The sequence below is a fragment of the Cynocephalus volans genome, chromosome X, assembly GCF_027409185.1.
Source record: "Cynocephalus volans isolate mCynVol1 chromosome X, mCynVol1.pri, whole genome shotgun sequence".
Lineage (NCBI taxonomy): Eukaryota > Metazoa > Chordata > Mammalia > Dermoptera > Cynocephalidae > Cynocephalus > Cynocephalus volans.
The window spans coordinates 137,218,930-137,235,048 of NC_084478.1; the positions used below are offsets into that span (position 1 = coordinate 137,218,930).

General features: G+C 41.2%; 1 protein-coding gene across 2 annotated transcripts; it reads left to right on the forward strand.

Annotated features, from left to right (window-relative positions):
* The first annotated feature begins 8,506 nt into the window (after window positions 1-8,506).
* LOC134367430 (cyclin-I-like) lies at window positions 8,507-11,368 on the forward strand. 2 transcript variants are annotated; one of them, XM_063084188.1, is made up of 2 exons: window positions 8,507-9,041; window positions 9,199-11,368. In XM_063084188.1, exons 1-2 carry the CDS (start codon window positions 8,971-8,973, stop codon window positions 10,220-10,222), a joined length of 1,095 nt encoding a protein of 364 aa, XP_062940258.1. In that variant the 5' UTR covers window positions 8,507-8,970; the 3' UTR covers window positions 10,223-11,368. The 2 variants fall into 2 exon arrangements, with proteins under 2 accessions (XP_062940258.1, XP_062940259.1); XM_063084189.1 differs by having other exon boundaries at window positions 8,507-9,559; window positions 9,624-9,794.
* The last annotated feature ends 4,751 nt before the right edge of the window (window positions 11,369-16,119 follow it).

The following is a 16,119-nucleotide window of genomic DNA, read 5'->3' on the forward strand; positions in this document are numbered from 1 at the left end:
ACTTAAGGTTGTCTTCTAGCTCTCTTAGATTTTCTTTATTTTTTAAAATTCTTTTTCTTTCTTTCTTTTTTTTTGTCTGCTTGGGTTATTTTGAAAAGACTGTCTTTGAGATCAGAAATTCTTCCTTCTTCTTGCTCTAGCCTGCTGCTATGCTCAGTTGCAGTTTTTATTTCATTCATTAAATGAGTCTTTCAGTTCCAGAGTTCTGCTACATTCCTTTTTATGGTATCTCTCTCTTTGTAAATTTCCTCCTTTATGTCCTGGATTGTTTTCCTCATTTTATTGTGTTATCTAACTGAGTCTTCTTGTATCTCACCAGGTTCCTTTAAGATTGTTAATCAGAATTCCTTTTCAGGCATATCAAGGGTTTCCTATTGTTTGGGGTCGGGTATTTGAGAATTATATTTATTTGGTGGTGTCATATTTTCTTTCTTTCTTTCTTTCTTTTTTTTTTTTTTCATATTTCTAGTATCCCTACATTGATTTCTATTCATCTGGTGGAGCAGTTGCTTTGTCTATTACTCTGGAGTGGCTTTTGTGGAGAGAGACTCCCTCCTGTTGATTTCTTTTATATTGCTCATTGGGTGAGATGTTTCAGTTTTGGTTTTGGGTAGACTCAATAGGTTCAGTAGTTCTGGGTAGACTCAGTTGTTCCAGGTAGTCTCAGTAGTTCTGGGTCGACTCAGTAGTTCCATGGGGAGCCGGCAGCTGTGTTTGTGGGTTGGGCCATGTGGGCAGGCGACTGTCTGGGTAGCCAGGGTGGTTGGGGCAACATGGGTGGCTGATGCCTGGGACCATGCATGTGGGTGGGGCCATGTGGTTGGTTGTGGCAGCTGGGACTGCACAGGCAGCTGGATGTCTAGGGTCATGGTAGGAGGCTGAATGGTTGGCCTCATGTGCACAGATGGGACCACACAGGCTGCTGGGTTGTTGGGCCTGTGTGTGTGGTTGGGCCTGTGTGAGTGGGTAGGGCTGTGTGGGTGTTTCAAAGTTCATCCATGTTGGAGCATGGTTCATCCATGTTGGAGCAGTACTTCATTCCTTTATTTATTTATTTTAAAAATTTTATTGGTTATGCATATTCATGGGGTACAAAGCTGACCGTCACCACTTGTGCCCAAGATGTGATGGCCAGATCAATACTTTCAGCATGCACATTACCACAAATTGTGATTATTCCCTGTGTCCCCCACCCAATTAATCCCTGGCCTCCCTCCCCCACCTCCTCCCCACCCCACTCTGCAACCCTAGGTATGCTCTCTCCCTCTGCGAGTCCAACACACCATTGTGGTCTTTCTTTCCTTCCTTCTTTCTCTCTTGGCTCCCACTTATGAGTGAGGACATGTGGTATTTTTCCCTCTGTGCCTGGATTATTTCACTCATCATAATTTTCTCCAAGCTCTTCCATGTTGCTGCAAATGGCAGAATTTCATTTTTTTTTATGGCAGAGTAGTATTCCATAGTGTGTATATACCACATTTTCCTTATCCAGTCATCCATTGATAGACATTTAGGCTGGTTCCATATCTTGGCTATTATAAACAAAGCTGTGATGAACATGGGAATGCAGGTATCCCTTCAACATGATGACTTCCATTTCTTTGGGTATATACCTAGAAGTGGGATTGCTGGATCATCTGGTAGATCTATCTGTAGTTGTTTGAGAAACCTCCATACTATTTTCCATAGTAGCTGTACTAATTTACAGTCCCACCAACAGTGTAGGAGCATTGCCTTCTCTCCACACTCTCGCCAACATTTGTTTTTCTCCATCTTTTTTATAATAGCCAATCTAACTGGGATGAGGTGATAACTCAATGTGGTTTTAATTTGCATTTCTAGTGATTAGTGATGTTGAGCATTTTTTAAGTGCCTGTTGACCATTTGTATATCTTCCTTAGAAAAATGTTCATTCCTCTCCTTTGCCCATTTTTTACTTGGGTTATTTGCTTTTCACTGTGTAATTGCTTGAGTTCTTTGTATATTCTGGATATTAATCCCTTGTTGGATGTATAGTTTGCAAATATTTTCTCCCATGCTGTAGGTTGTTGCTTCACTCTGTTGATTGTTTCCTTTGCTGTGCAGAGCTTTTTAGTTTGATATAGTCCCATTTGTTTAATTTTTCTTTTGTTGCTTGTACTTTTGAGCTCTTGTTCATAAAGTCTGTGCCCAGTCCTGGTTCCTGAAGTGTTTCCCCTATATTTTCCCTGAGTAGTTTTACAGTTTCAGGTCTTATACTTAAGTTTAACCATTTTGAGTGATTTTGGCATATAACAGGAGGTGCAGGTCTAGTTTCATTCTTCTGTGTATGGATATTCAATTTTCCCAACACCACTTATTGAACAGACAGTCTTTCCCCCAATGTATGTTCTTGGTGACTTTGTCAAATATCAATTGGCTGTAATTCTGTGGGTTGATCTCTGGGTTATCTATTCTGTTCCACTGGTCTGAGTGTCTATTTTTATGCTAGTACCATGCTGTTTTGGTTACTATGGCTTTGTAGTATAATTTGAATTCAGGTAGTGTTATGCGTATGACTCTATTTTTTTTTTGCTCAGAATTGCTTTGGCAATTTGGGGTCTTTTGTTGTTCCATATGAATATTAGGATTGTTTTTTCTATTTCTGTGAATAATGTGATTTGTATTTTGATGGGGATTGCATTGAGTCCGTAGATCGCTTTGGGTAGTATGGATATTTTCCCAATGTTAATTCTTCCAATCCAAGAGCATGGAATGTCTTTCCACCTTTTTGTATCTTCTATAATTTCTTTCAGTAATGGTTTGTAGTTCTCATCGTAATATTTCGTTGTATGGTTATGCTACATCCTGTTTATTAACCATTCATCAGTTGATAGACATTTGGGTTGTTTCCACTTTTTGCCTGTTACAAGAAATGCTTCTATGAAAATTTATCACAAGTTTTTACGTGAGCATATGTTTTCTGTTCTCTTGGTTATATACCTAGAAGGGGAATTACTGTATCATATGGTAATTCTATATTTAACATTATTGAGGAATCACCAAACTGTTTTGCACAGTGGCTATACTATTTTAATTTTCACCATGACAATGATACTGACTATCTAATGAGAGTGAAATTTTTGTTTTAGTTATTTTTCTTTTAGGCTTTGGAATTTCTAATTTGTTCCTTTTTATAATTTGTTTATCTATTTGGCTTCACAGTGTTCTCTTAGTTTTAGTTCTCTCTCCATGGTTTTCTTTTCTCTTTGAGCATGTTTAAGATACTTGATTTTAAGTATTTTCCTAGTAAGGCCATTGTCTGAGATTCCTTCAGGACCAGTTTCTGCTGATTTCATATTTTCCTGGTAATGGGCCATACTTTCTCATTTCTTGCATGCCCTGTAGTTTTTTGTTGAAAACTGGACATTTTGAATATTATAATGTGGTAACTCTGGAGATCAGTTTCCCACCCCTTCCCATGGGTTTTTGTTGCTGCTTGTTTTATTTATAATTGTTTGTTTAGTGACTTTTCAAAACTATTTTTGTAAGTATGGTATTTTTTTTTTTTTGGTGGCTCACTGGTCCAGGGTCCAAACTCTTGACCTTGGTGTTATCAACACCATGCTCTAACCAATTGAGGTAACTGGCCAGCCCTGTAAATATGTTATTCTTTGTTGTGTGTTGTCACTGAAGTATGTGGTCCATTAGCTTGGTGGTTAGCTAGCATTTTGACAGATCCCTTAAATGCTTGGAGCTGGAGATGGAAAAATAATCTGCTCTCAGTCTTGACACAGTGTCTGTGTATTGGGGCCCTCCTTCAAAGCTTAACCACAGTGTTTACAACTCTGCCTCAGCCTTCACTTAATGCTTGTGCAGAGCCTGAAGTCTTCCAGAAGTGAAGGCTTAGGGTCTTCTCTGGCTTTTTCTGCATGTGCATCCAGCCTTGGGTATGCCTGTGGCCTTCTCAATCTCCCAACATATCTAAGAGCTTTTTAAAGCCATTATATCCACACATAGCCTATTTACTAACCTCTTCCTTCGCATGCTTCTTGGTCTCATTGCTTATCTCCAGTGGTGTCCCTTGACACAGTCTGTTATGGCCAATACTTGTGCCTTTAAATGCTTTTGATAAATGCTGCCTAAGGAGCTTCCCCAGCACTGAATGTTCTGAGTCATGTGAAACTAAGGCAAGCCCTTCTGCCTGTTTGTCAGACATCTGATAGACAGGTAGAAATGGACAATGACAATTCTTTGAAAATAAGTTCCATATTGCTTTCTCTGGTACTAACAACCTGCACTAGGATGGCTCTGCCATCCTCAGAGCCACTGTCCATCTGGGAATTGAGTTGGTAGGTAGGCACCTTTCAATACTACATCCCCCTCTTACCACATTGCAGCTGCTTCTTTCTTCACCAAGCCATCTCTGGTTGTTTTAAGTTTTTGACTAGATTCCAGAGTTTACGAAAATTGATTCTGATAGTTTTTGCTGGTTCATTAATTGCTTTTGTGGAGGGATGGATTCCTGGAATTCCCTGCCCTGCCATTTTTTGATAATGTCACTATCCTGTTCATTTGTTTTTGAAGAAAAATTACTGGGTAGCTGGTGTGGGTTTTCCCTTTCCTACATAAAGCAGATGTGTTTTCCAGGTAGTTTCTCCTCTGATGGCTGACTAGAATTTCTGGCAGAGAAGTCTTTATGAGGTAAGGCAGGAGGGGCTGTTTGGTTGGCAAGTTTTATTTTGGGGTGAGTAGGATGAGAATTTGTTTTCTGGCTATGAGCTCTGTAAATGGTTAGTGAAAAGGGTATTTCTCTGAGAAGCCAACATATGAAGTAAAAGTCCTAACTTTCTCCACAGCATTTTGTTTTTCAGATAAAAGCCTTCTAGTTTTTGTTTTGCTTTGTCTTTTGTTTTCTGCTTGTTGGCAAATGCCAATAAATGGTACTCTGGGCAAGGAATTTGGGAGGAATATGGTGGTGGAGACTGAGTAGCTGTTCTGTTTTACAAATCTTCAATTCATTCCCAGTTTAAAGCCCCGCTTCTCATGCCTGTTCCCTTCCGTACTTGCTGACTCAGAGCCCAGAGTATCTCCAGGGATCTCCCAGGCAGGCTGGCTCCCATCTCCTTTGTATCTTCCTCCTAACATTTTCTAGGCTATGGTTTGACCCACATGTTTTATTTGCCAACTTGCTTACATCCACTTTCCTTCTTCCAGAAATGTGTTGGGATCTCTTCTGTTGGTTATCTCCTCACCTTTCATCTCATTTTTATTGTTCTTAGAGGTTTATATTCCTTCATTTATTGCTATCCTTTTTATTTTAATGGAACCCAGGAGAGGTTAGGAGCAATGTGTGTACCTAGTCCATCTTGAACTGGGGTCAACAAGTAGGTCTGAGCACCTTCCCTGTACCAGGTACTGTACTAGGTGCTGAGGGTATAAGCATGAGTGAAACTTATTTCCTGGTATCAAAGAGCTCATAGGGTAATAGCAGATGCAGTCCCATGCAATGCATATTAAAACGATACTTTTCCTGTTGTCTCAGTTTTGGATGAGGATCCAAAGCTGAAAACGAAGGAAATTAAGGACTCACATATTTTAAAGAGAGGTAACACATAATTTTTATATAACTTGCTAAAGGATGGCTTGTAAAACATGGTGTGTGGCACTTTAGTCTATTACCTACTTTGAAGGTATATAAGAGAAACTGGGGATTGATTGAGAGGAAAGTGGTGGATAGGATGGTTTTGAAGAGAGGTGTGGGAGTGCAATGGAGTTTCTTCTGCTCATGGCAGAGCAGAGGAGGTCCTTCCCACTCAAGTGGGATGGAGCTACAAGAGAACCACTCCAAGAACTTGACGTGTGTTCCCTGGAGATTGACATTTGCAGGAACTGGCAACTGAGTCATGCCTGAAAACAAAATCTAAAGGTGAGAGAGGCTATGGCTAAAGCAGCCTGTGACAACAGAGGAAAGAGGAAAGAGGGCTACATTTGCAGGGAGCTGTACTTCTGCCAAAGTACAGAAAAAGCCATCTGTTTCCCAGGGGCTAGATCTAGTCCTCATGATAGGAAGTTAAAGTTGGGTCATCTTATAAGAGGTTTCTCGTAAGAGGATCACTTAGATGTGTGATCCCAACAGAGGAATGGACTGATGGAAACCCAGGACAGAGCTGTTGAAAGAGGCCGGCCAGAGGCAGTGTTGCCCAGAGCAAGGAAACTGCAAGAGATCTCCAGCGAAGGGGGCCCCAAGGAACCCTTTACAGAAAGTGTCAGCTTTGGAAATCTGCCACTCTTCAATTGCCAGGTTAAAACTGAACCAGTCAAGGAAAGCTTTTTTTTTGGCTTTTAGTTTCTAGTCCTTCCCTGTGCTCTGACCCTGGAGGCAGGGTTGGAGGTAGCACAGTGAATCTGTATGGGGATGGGGGTGGGGTGGGGAGGTGAGGAGGAATAGGAAACGGAAATGGACCAGTAGAGAAGCTGACCACACTTTCTACCCTTCCCCCACTGCAAGTTTTCTAGCTGAGTTAGGTATGAGCTGGGGGAGGAGAGAAGCTTGGGAATGGTCTATAGATTGAAGCTGTGATATATTAGACTGGACTGGAATTTTTAATGCCTACAAAACAAAACCATTTTTTAATGTCTAAGAGTGACTGAAAAAGGTATGAGATCTGTCTGAAATTTCATGCAGGGGTGGGGAAAAATGATTCCACAGAGCTTGTGGTGTGAAAGAATTATATTCCTTTCTGCTTACACTCTACTGTGTCTGGCTCATTCACTAAGCTAGTTTATATAAGTGCCGTACTATATGTACAGCCAAGGTTCAGTGAGTGAGTAGCACATAGGAAAAAGTAATAATCTCTTCCCAGAGAGGCCAGGGAAGGCCTGATACCTTCTCTCAGAAGAGTTAGTGCTTGAGCTGGATCTTATAGAACAGGAAGGAATTTGCCAGTTGAGGATGAGGTGAGAGGACACTCCAGGAAGAGGGAACAGCATGTGGGAGGCTGTAGTGGATTGAATTATGTCCCCCCCAAACTCACTGAAGCTTGAATTGTCTCCCAAGTTTTATGTATTAGAAACTTGGCCCCCACTGTGACTGTTAAGGGGGTGGCAAATCCTATTATGGTAATTGAAAGGTGGAGCCTTGAAGAGGTGATTGGATTGTAGGACTGCACAGTAGTGAATGGATTATAAATGGTGGTCAGGCATGTGGTTCTGAGGCCTTTAAAAGAAGAAGAGAGTCCGTGTTTCTCTCTCTCTGCTCCCTCTGCTTCCACCAGCTTGCAATGTGAGACCCCTGGGTCACTGTCACTGCCTCCAGATGGACTTTCGACTTCCCAGCCTCAGAAACTGTAAGCAATAAATTTTATTTCTTTTTTATAAATCACCCAGTTTCAGGTATTTTGTTATAGGCAACAGAAATGGACTAATACAGAGGCGTATATGGGAAACTGCACGTGGTTTAGTGATTCTGTATCACTGTTGTGTAAACTGCTATTAGGAGGGAAGGGAGGTGGGATAACACTAACGACCTTGCTTAGGAAATGCCTTTTTTTTCCTGAAAGCAACAGAGGGTGGAAAGAGTATTTTAAGTATGGGAGTGACAGGATCATATTTGCATTGTAAAATTTCACTCTCATCACAGTGTGGTGCGTGGATTGGTGGGGATTGTGGAGAATAGGAAGCAATGCCAGGTTAAAACTGACCCAGTCAAGGAGAGCTCTTGATTATCTAGAAATATTCTAATAATGGACTAACCTATTTTAAAAAACATTTCATCTAAATATACTGTAGGAAGGTTCCCATCTTGAATCCTGGCTGGGATTTGGACTTGTCTGGGCTCATGTGATGAACTGCAGCAATGGGCAGCTATCAGTCTCTTAGTAGCAGGCCCTGTAAGGACTCCCTAAAGAGAACTCATTCTAAGGCAGTGGTTCTTAACCTGTGGTTCACAAGTAGAGTTGATGGGGTGTGTGAACGTGGAAGGGAAAACAATTATGTGTTTGAAACAGCATTTTCCTCAACTGTGAACATAGACAACAAACCACAATGGTATTAGCAGTATCTGTGACTCTGTCATGAATGGAAATCACAGATATTTTTATGACATTACAATTTTTTCAGATGCCTCAAAATATTATTTGCTTATGCACTACTTTGAATTATTGTGGTGTTAGACCTGCTGCTGGATGATTTACTTAACGTGTTAATAAAAAGCATATACAGTATCATATAAAATTTGTTTTAAGAATAGTTCGATAACTGCATTTCAATGTAACTGATTTCCTTTGTAATCCTGCGTATTTTATTTTATGCATTTACGAACATTATTCTGAAAAAGGGTCCACAGGGTTCATCAGACTGCCAAAGGAGTGCTTGGCCCAAAAACAGGCCAGGAACTGTTGTTTAAGGAAAAAAGAATCACCCAAATTTGTCTCCCTCTCTGTTTACATGTGAGACTGAGTAGCAGCTTACGATGAAAAGTGATGTCTGCATGCTTCCAGTAAGAAAGAGGCTTTCGACTTCTTCCTTTCTTTCCCTCCCTCCCCCGCTTTCCCCGCGAGCGGACGCGGCAGCGCCTCTGTCTCGCTTTTTCTTATTTTCCCCCTTTCCCCCTTCCTTTTTTTTTTTTTTCTTTTTCTTTTTTTCCCCCTTCCCCCCCTTTCACCATTTCCCCTCGGAGGCGCTTCCCCCGGGCAGGGGCAGAGCCGGTCTCACCCCCCGCCTCTCCCCGGCCCCCGCCACCCTATGGCGAGAGGGAGCCCCCTCCCCACCCGGGCACAAACGGCAGCGGTTGGAGGAGCGGGACCGGCGGTGGCGGCGGCGGCTTCAGGTCCGGGGTCATCATGAAACTAATTCGTTGATCGACGCCTTGGCCGCGGCCGTGCGTCCCGCTCGAGCGCCCGCGCACCTCCGCCCTGTTCCACCTCTTCGCCTTCCTCTGTCGGCCCCGTCCTCGTCCCGCGCGCCCCGCCGCTGCGCGCTGAGGAAAATGAGGTGGTAACGGGCCTCCGGATGACCCCGCGCCACCACTGTGAGACCTACAGCTCTGCCGGGGAGGAGGAGGAGGAGGAAGAGGAGGAGAAGGTAGCTACGTCAAACTGGGTAGCAGGCAGATCCAAAGGATATCATGAAGTTTCCAGGACCTTTGGAAAACCAGAGATTGTCTTTCCTGTTGGAAAAGGCAATCTCTAGGGAAGCCCAGATGTGGAAGGTGAATGTGCCGAAAATGCCTACAAATCGGAATGTTTCTCCATCCCAGAGAGATGAAGTAATTCAGTGGCTGGCCAAACTCAAGTACCAGTTCAACCTTTATCCAGAAACATTTGCTCTGGCTAGTAGTCTTTTGGACAGGTTTTTAGCTACTGTAAAGGCCCACCCAAAATATCTGAGTTGTATTGCAATCAGCTGTTTTTTCTTAGCCGCCAAGACTGTTGAGGAGGATGAGAGAATTCCAGTACTGAAAGTATTGGCAAGAGACAGTTTCTGTGGATGTTCCTCATCTGAAATTTTGAGAATGGAGAGAATTATTCTGGATAAGTTGAATTGGGATCTTCACACAGCCACACCATTGGATTTTCTTCACATTTTCCATGCCATTGCAGTGGCAACGAGGCCCCAGTTACTTTTCAGTTTGCCCAAACTGAGCCCATCGCAACATTTGGCAGTCCTTACCAAGCAACTCCTTCACTGTATGGCATGCAACCAACTTCTGCAGTTCAAAGGATCCATGCTTGCTCTGGCCATGGTTAGTCTGGAGATGGAGAAACTTATTCCTGACTGGCTTCCTCTTACAATTGAACTGCTTCAGAAAGCACAGATGGATAGCTCCCAGTTGATCCACTGTCGGGAGCTTGTGGCACGTCACCTTTCTACTCTGCAGTCTTCCTTGCCTCTAAATTCCGTTTATGTCTACCATCCCCTCAAGCACACCCTGGTGACCCGTGACAAAGGAGTGTTCAGATTACATCCCTCCTCTGTCCCAGGCCCAGATTTCTCCAAGGACAACAGCAAGCCAGAAGTGCCAGTCAGAGGTACAGCAGCCTTTTACGAACATCATCTGCCAGCTGTCAGTGGGTGCAAGCATACCTCTGCTAAACGCAAAGTAGAGGAAATGGAGGTGGATGATTTCTATGATGGAATCAAACGGCTCTATAATGAAGATAATGCTTCAGAAAATGTGGGTTCTGTGTGTGGCACTGATTTGTCAAGACAAGAGGGACATGCTTCCCCTTGCCCACCTTTGCAGCCTGTTTCTGTCATGTAGTTTCCACAAGTATTACCTTCAAGTGCAAACTAAGGTAGAATATTCTGGGAATGAGAACATGCAAAACCAGGAAAGGCTGTAGAAAGGTATATATCTTATCAGGCTGATTTGAGGTGAGCCAGAAAAAAAAAAACCCTCAGTTACTTGTGTGGCTAATTATAATTCAACATTATATAAGTACTTAAACACCAAAAAATACATATATAAAAAGTTCAGAAGACCCCAAATTTTTTTAAAAAGTAAAAAATTTCTTTGTAGTATGTCGGTTTCACTTTTTCCTGCTAAAATGTAATGTAGCTTGCTCCATGTCAAAACTACACATTTAACATTTTTTTAAAAGTTCCAAAATTCATAGCTATCAGTCCCTTTCTCCAGCATCTTGATTTAATTGTCCTGTTGCTTTTGCTTGCTTCTCCATTGAATACATAATGAATTTTATGCATGTTGATCTGTACTCTGATTTCTACCGAATAGGAAACCCCCAAAACTGTTTTTTAGCAATTTAATGAACAAATTATTTTAGTGTGACAGCCATGTTTAATCCATGATTCAAATTCCAATTAGTATGAAAAGGGTACTTTGGAATTGTCCCATATTAATCAGAGGTGGTGGTAAAAAAAAAAGTTATCACATTACCACATTGATTTTGTTTCATTTCAGTTTCTAGAGTTTAAAAACTGTTTTCATTTTTGTTTATCTTAAAGTGAAAGCTTAAAAGTGGCATGTAATTAGGACAGTCTTAGATTTGTTGAAAGCATTTTTGACATTTGTATAAAAGAATTTGTGGTAAAGGTAATATATCCAGGTGCTCACCAAAGATACATGTATGTAACAACTACAATTAGATTTTTATAACTGATCAGTTTTCACTCATTTATAATCAGTAGGAGAGACTGTCTAGATGTTTGGGCAGCTCTGTGATTTTAGTCTGTAACATGATAACAACTGAATTTAGTACCCTAGTTTTATGTTAAGCTATTAGGATTTTTTTGATAAAGTTATTCCCCCTGCTTCCCCAGTCTACCTATATTTCTCGTAATGACTCTGGATCCTGCGGTCCCTTTGCAGTCTGAAGAAGGTATTGCAGTCAGAACCATGTACTGATGGTAAAAGCCTCTGGTAGCAATAAAAAGTTGTCCTTAAAAAAAAAAAAAAAAAAAAAAAAAAAAAAAAAAAAAAAAAAAAAAAAAAAGAAAGAGGCTTTCATTTACTTATACTACCCGCACTTCCTCCTTTCACTTAAAAAGATGATAGAGCACAAGCAGCCATTTACCCCACTTTTCAGTAGAGCATCAGGCATGTCTGACTTCTCTACCCTCCAGTCCCTCCTCTGCAGTGAAGTATCGAGGACCCTGGTGGGAGATGGCTGCAGATGCCTAGTGGGGGACAGTGGTGCCTGGCTGATGCCATGATGTCCAGCTGAGAGATTGGAGAGGGGAGGTGGAGGCAGAAGAAAGAAATGGCTGAAACCACATGGTAGCTGACTGCATAGCTGATTAGATTAGTTTGTGCTCACAGGTAATATCCAGTCTCCAGGAACACCTAGAAACACTCTGGAGAGCCCTTAATAAGAGAACCTAGGGCTTGGGGTATATTGAATGCAAGAACCAGTAAAATTTGATGATTACATTCAATAGAAACTCTGCAGTATCCACAGGCTGGAGAAATCAGAGGAAATTTTGGTTCCAAAGCTATTAAGTTATTGGAGTGACAGCCATCACATTGGCTTTATCATTACTTTTTAATATAAAAGAGAAAAAAACAAGTGAGCTCTCCTTTTCATTTTCAATATTCCATTAGTTGAATGTCCTCTACATGTCTTCACAGAAATATTTTATGACCTGAGAATAACTTTAGAGGTTGAGAGCATATTTTCCCCAGCATTTGCTTTAGAACTTACCCGAGTGATCAACTCCCAGCTTCCAGAACAAATCTTAGTTTTCTTGAACAGCAATATCAGTTATTCACTGATGTATATTTGAATGGAAAAAATACCAGGCATTTCAATTTCATACCCAACAGGTTTGCAATTAAGCTGTCAGTAGTTTGCTGTTGGTTTAGAAAAAAATTATTTTTTTGTTTTTCTGTTTCTTCTACGTACAGAAAAGGAATTTTCATAACCCCTCAGGTAGAGATGTGCCACTAGATATGCTGTTGCCCTGTAACCAAAAATGCTGAGTTTACCATCAGCTAGGTCCATTGAGATTTATCAATCATAAATTGAGTTTCCTTGCATTACAAATTCAAAGTATTCTTTAAAGTAGGCCATGGTATTAAATAAAATATGTGACTCTTAGAACAGTGCTGGTTGGCACAGAGCGAGTGTTTGATAAATGTTAGCCATCATCATCATCGTCCTTGTCGTCCTCCTCCTCCTCCTCCTCATCCCATCCGTTAAGCATAGATTTGAGTATACACCTTAAGGTGCAGTCCTCCTATATAGAGTATGTGAGCAGAGCGGCAGAGGAAGGGAAGAATTATAGTCTCCTTAGTTAGATGTTTTCTGGCTTTCATTGGTGTAAATTTCAATGCAGAAGGAGGTAAGATAAACGCTCACTTAGCTTTGTAAGGGCTTAATTTGTTTAGGAGAACATTTCTCAAACCTTTCTCTGAAAAATCAGTCCTGCGAGATCCCTAGGAGAAAAGGGATCCCTTGCCAAATAAGTTTATGAAGTTCTCCCTCTACCCCACCTTGGAGAGCAGTATGTCCCTTAGCACATCAAGCAAGCTGAGAAGTCCCCAGAAAAGAAAGCTATTTAATTTCAGTTTGACAAAGTTCCTTGACCACATAACTCCTTTTTCTTGTAACATTTCTTAATATCCCCAGGCACTAGTGTTCTACATGTAGCTGGCAGAGACACCCTACACAGAGAGAAGGGTGGGCCAGTCACCATGAGAAGTGTCCTGAGATCTGGAGTTAGGGGGATTGATCGAGGTGGCTCTTTTCAAGCCCTAATGTCAGTAAAGGACAATAGGACTCATGAAATAATGTTACCAAAAATTCAGAGAGGTCTGTCTGGAGGGCTAGTCCTAGTGCTGAGTAAAGAGAAAGGAAGGAGATGGTGGTAGGACCGATTATATAATTTGTAGTGCCCAGCACAAAATGAAAGTTCGAGGCTGCTTATTAAAAAATTATTAGAACGGCTGAGCCAAAGAGGGTTGGGGAGAGCTCTTGTCTCTGGTTAGCCCCGCAGCAGACCCCTGGAGCATGGGCTCATGGAAAGCGGAGAGAGACCCAGGCCCTGACTCTGATTTTGTGGAGATCTCTCTGCCTTAGTTCAGACGGTTTGTCAGGGAATTCCTCAGAAAGCTCAGAATCCCTGTATTTTTATATCTTTTTACAATGTTAACTGTTCAGGACTGTTTTTTGTAACAAGAATACCCCATTTTCTAGGGGGGGCAGGGAAAGAACTTCAAGACAAAAATAGTAGAGCATTAAACAAAGGGTAGGGCCCTTTAAGCACAGGCTGTACACCCATGAAGCCAGCCCTGCACTGAGGTTTTGGTTTTCTGAGTCTGTGCTCAAAAGAACTGTTTTGGCCCTGGCTCTTCTAGAGCTGCCTTAAGGCCTGCGGAAGTAAATGGGTGTGAACTGAATTGCTGGTCACTAAGATCTGTCACAAGATGCACTGAGGTCAGTTTCATTGCAGCAGTGACCGAGTTTTTTCATTTTCTATTGCTGCTGTAACAAATTATCACAAACTTAGTGGCTTAAAACACCAAACATTTATTATCTTATAGTTCTGTAGTTCAGAAGTTTGAAGTGGGTCTCACTGGCTAAAATCAAGGGATTGGCAGGGCTGTCTCTAGGGCAGAATTCATTTTCCTTGCCTTTCCCAGCTTCTAGAGGCCACCTTCGTTCCTGAGCTCATGGTCTCCTTCCTCTATCTTCAAAGCCACTAATGTTGCGTTTCTCTGTGAATGTAGTCACATCTCCCTCTAACTGTACTCGTCTGCCTCCTGCTTCTACTTTTAAGGACATGGGGCCCACCTGGATAGTCCAGGATAGCATTCCTATCTGCCGATTAGCAACAATAATTTCATCTGCAATATTCATGTCCCCTTCCCATGTAACATAACATATTTACGGGTTCCAAGAATTAGGACATCTTTGGGGGCCGTTATTCTGCCTACCGCACTCAGAGAGAACCAAACCAAACTGAACCTTGCCTTTATGTATTTATTTTTATTTTTCATTATTTTATTTTATTTTTTTCCTTGTACATGCTTATGGGGTACAGCTTGTTGTTTCAATTCATGCATACATTGTATAATGATCTAATTTTAAAAGTTAGCGTGTCTATCGCCTACATATTTATCATTTCTTTGTGGTTATAACATTCAAGATCCTCTTTTCTGGCTATCTTGAAATATACAATATTATTAACTGTTGTGACCCTAGAGCACCGGAACTTATTCTTCCTACCTAACTGTAACTTTGTAACTTTGTACCCTTCTACCAACTTTTCCCTGCCCCCACCCCCTTCCCTGCCTTTGGTAACCACTTTTCTACTCACTCTTTTTCTTTCTCTTTTCCCCTCGCTTTTAAATTTATTTTTCTAAATTGACTCATGATAACTGCACACATTTATTGGGAACAATATGATATTTGGGTACATTCATATTGCGTGCAATGATCATATCAGGATGCTTAGTATATCCATCACCTCAAACATTTGTCACTTCTTTGTGTTAGGAACATTCAACATCAACTCGACTAGCTGTTCAAAGATACACAGTACTTTGCTGTTAACTGTAGTCTCCCTTTATTACTTTAGAAAACTAGATTCCATTCTACCTATCTCTCTACTGTTTCATATCAACTGACCACCCTCTGCCCATCTCCTCTTCACTTTCCCCCACCGGTCTCTAGTAACCACTATTCTACACTCTACTTCTATGAGATCAACTTTTTTAGCTTTCATGTATGAGTGAGGACATGTGATATTTCTCTCTCTGTGCCTGCCTTATTTCACTTCACATAGTTTTCTCCAAGCTCATCCATGTTGCTGCAAATGGCAGAATTTCATTCTTTTTTATGGCTGAGTGGTATTCCATTGTGTATATATACCACATTTTCTTTATTCAATCATCCGTTGAAGAACATTCAGGTTGATTCAACTCTTGGCTATTGTGAATAGAGCCGCAATAAACATAGGAGGGCAGGTGTCCCTTTGACTTCTTGATTTCCATTTCTTTGGATATATGCCCAGTAGTGAGATTGCTGGATCATATGGTAGCTCTATCTGTAGTTGTTTGAGAAATCTCCATACTATTTTCCATAATGGCTGTACTAATTTACATTTCCACCAACAATGTATGAGTTCCCCTTTCTCTGCGTCCTCACCAGCATTTGTTATTTTCTGTTTATTTGATAATAGCCAGTCTAACTGGGGTGAGATAATATCTCATTATTGTTTTGGTTTGCATTTCCGTGATGATTAGTGATGTTGAGCATTGTTTCATATATGTATTGGCCATTTGTATGTCTTCCTTTGAAAAATGTCTATTCAGTTCCTTTGCCCATTTTTTAATATTATTTGTTTTTTTACTATTAAGTTGTTTGAGTTCCTTGTATATTCTGGATATTAATCCCTTGTTGTATGCATAGTTTGCAGATATTTTCTCCTGTTCTGTAGGTTGTCTTTTCGCTCTGTGATTGTTTCCTTTGCCATGCAGAAGCTTTTTAGTTTGATATAATTCCATTTCTTTCTTTCTTTTTTTTTTTTTTTTTGTCTTTTTCGTGACTGGCACTCAGCCAGTGAGTGCACCGGCCATTCCTATATAGGATCTGAACCCGTGGCGGGAGCGTCGCCGCACTCCCAGCGCTGCACTCTCTGAGTGCGCCACGGGCTCGGCCCTAATTCCATTTCTTAATTTGTGCTTTGTTCCCTGTG

What these genes read in the sequence shown, in the direction of transcription:
- LOC134367430 (XM_063084188.1), top strand. Translation starts at nt 8,971, where the DNA reads ATGACCCCGCGCCACCACTGTGAGACCTACAGCTCTGCCGGGGAGGAG. An exon ending in GAGGAGGAAGAGGAGGAGAA is followed by an intron (nt 9,042 to 9,198) that starts GGTAGCTACGTC and finishes GCCTACAAATCG; the next exon opens with GAATGTTTCTCCATCCCAGA.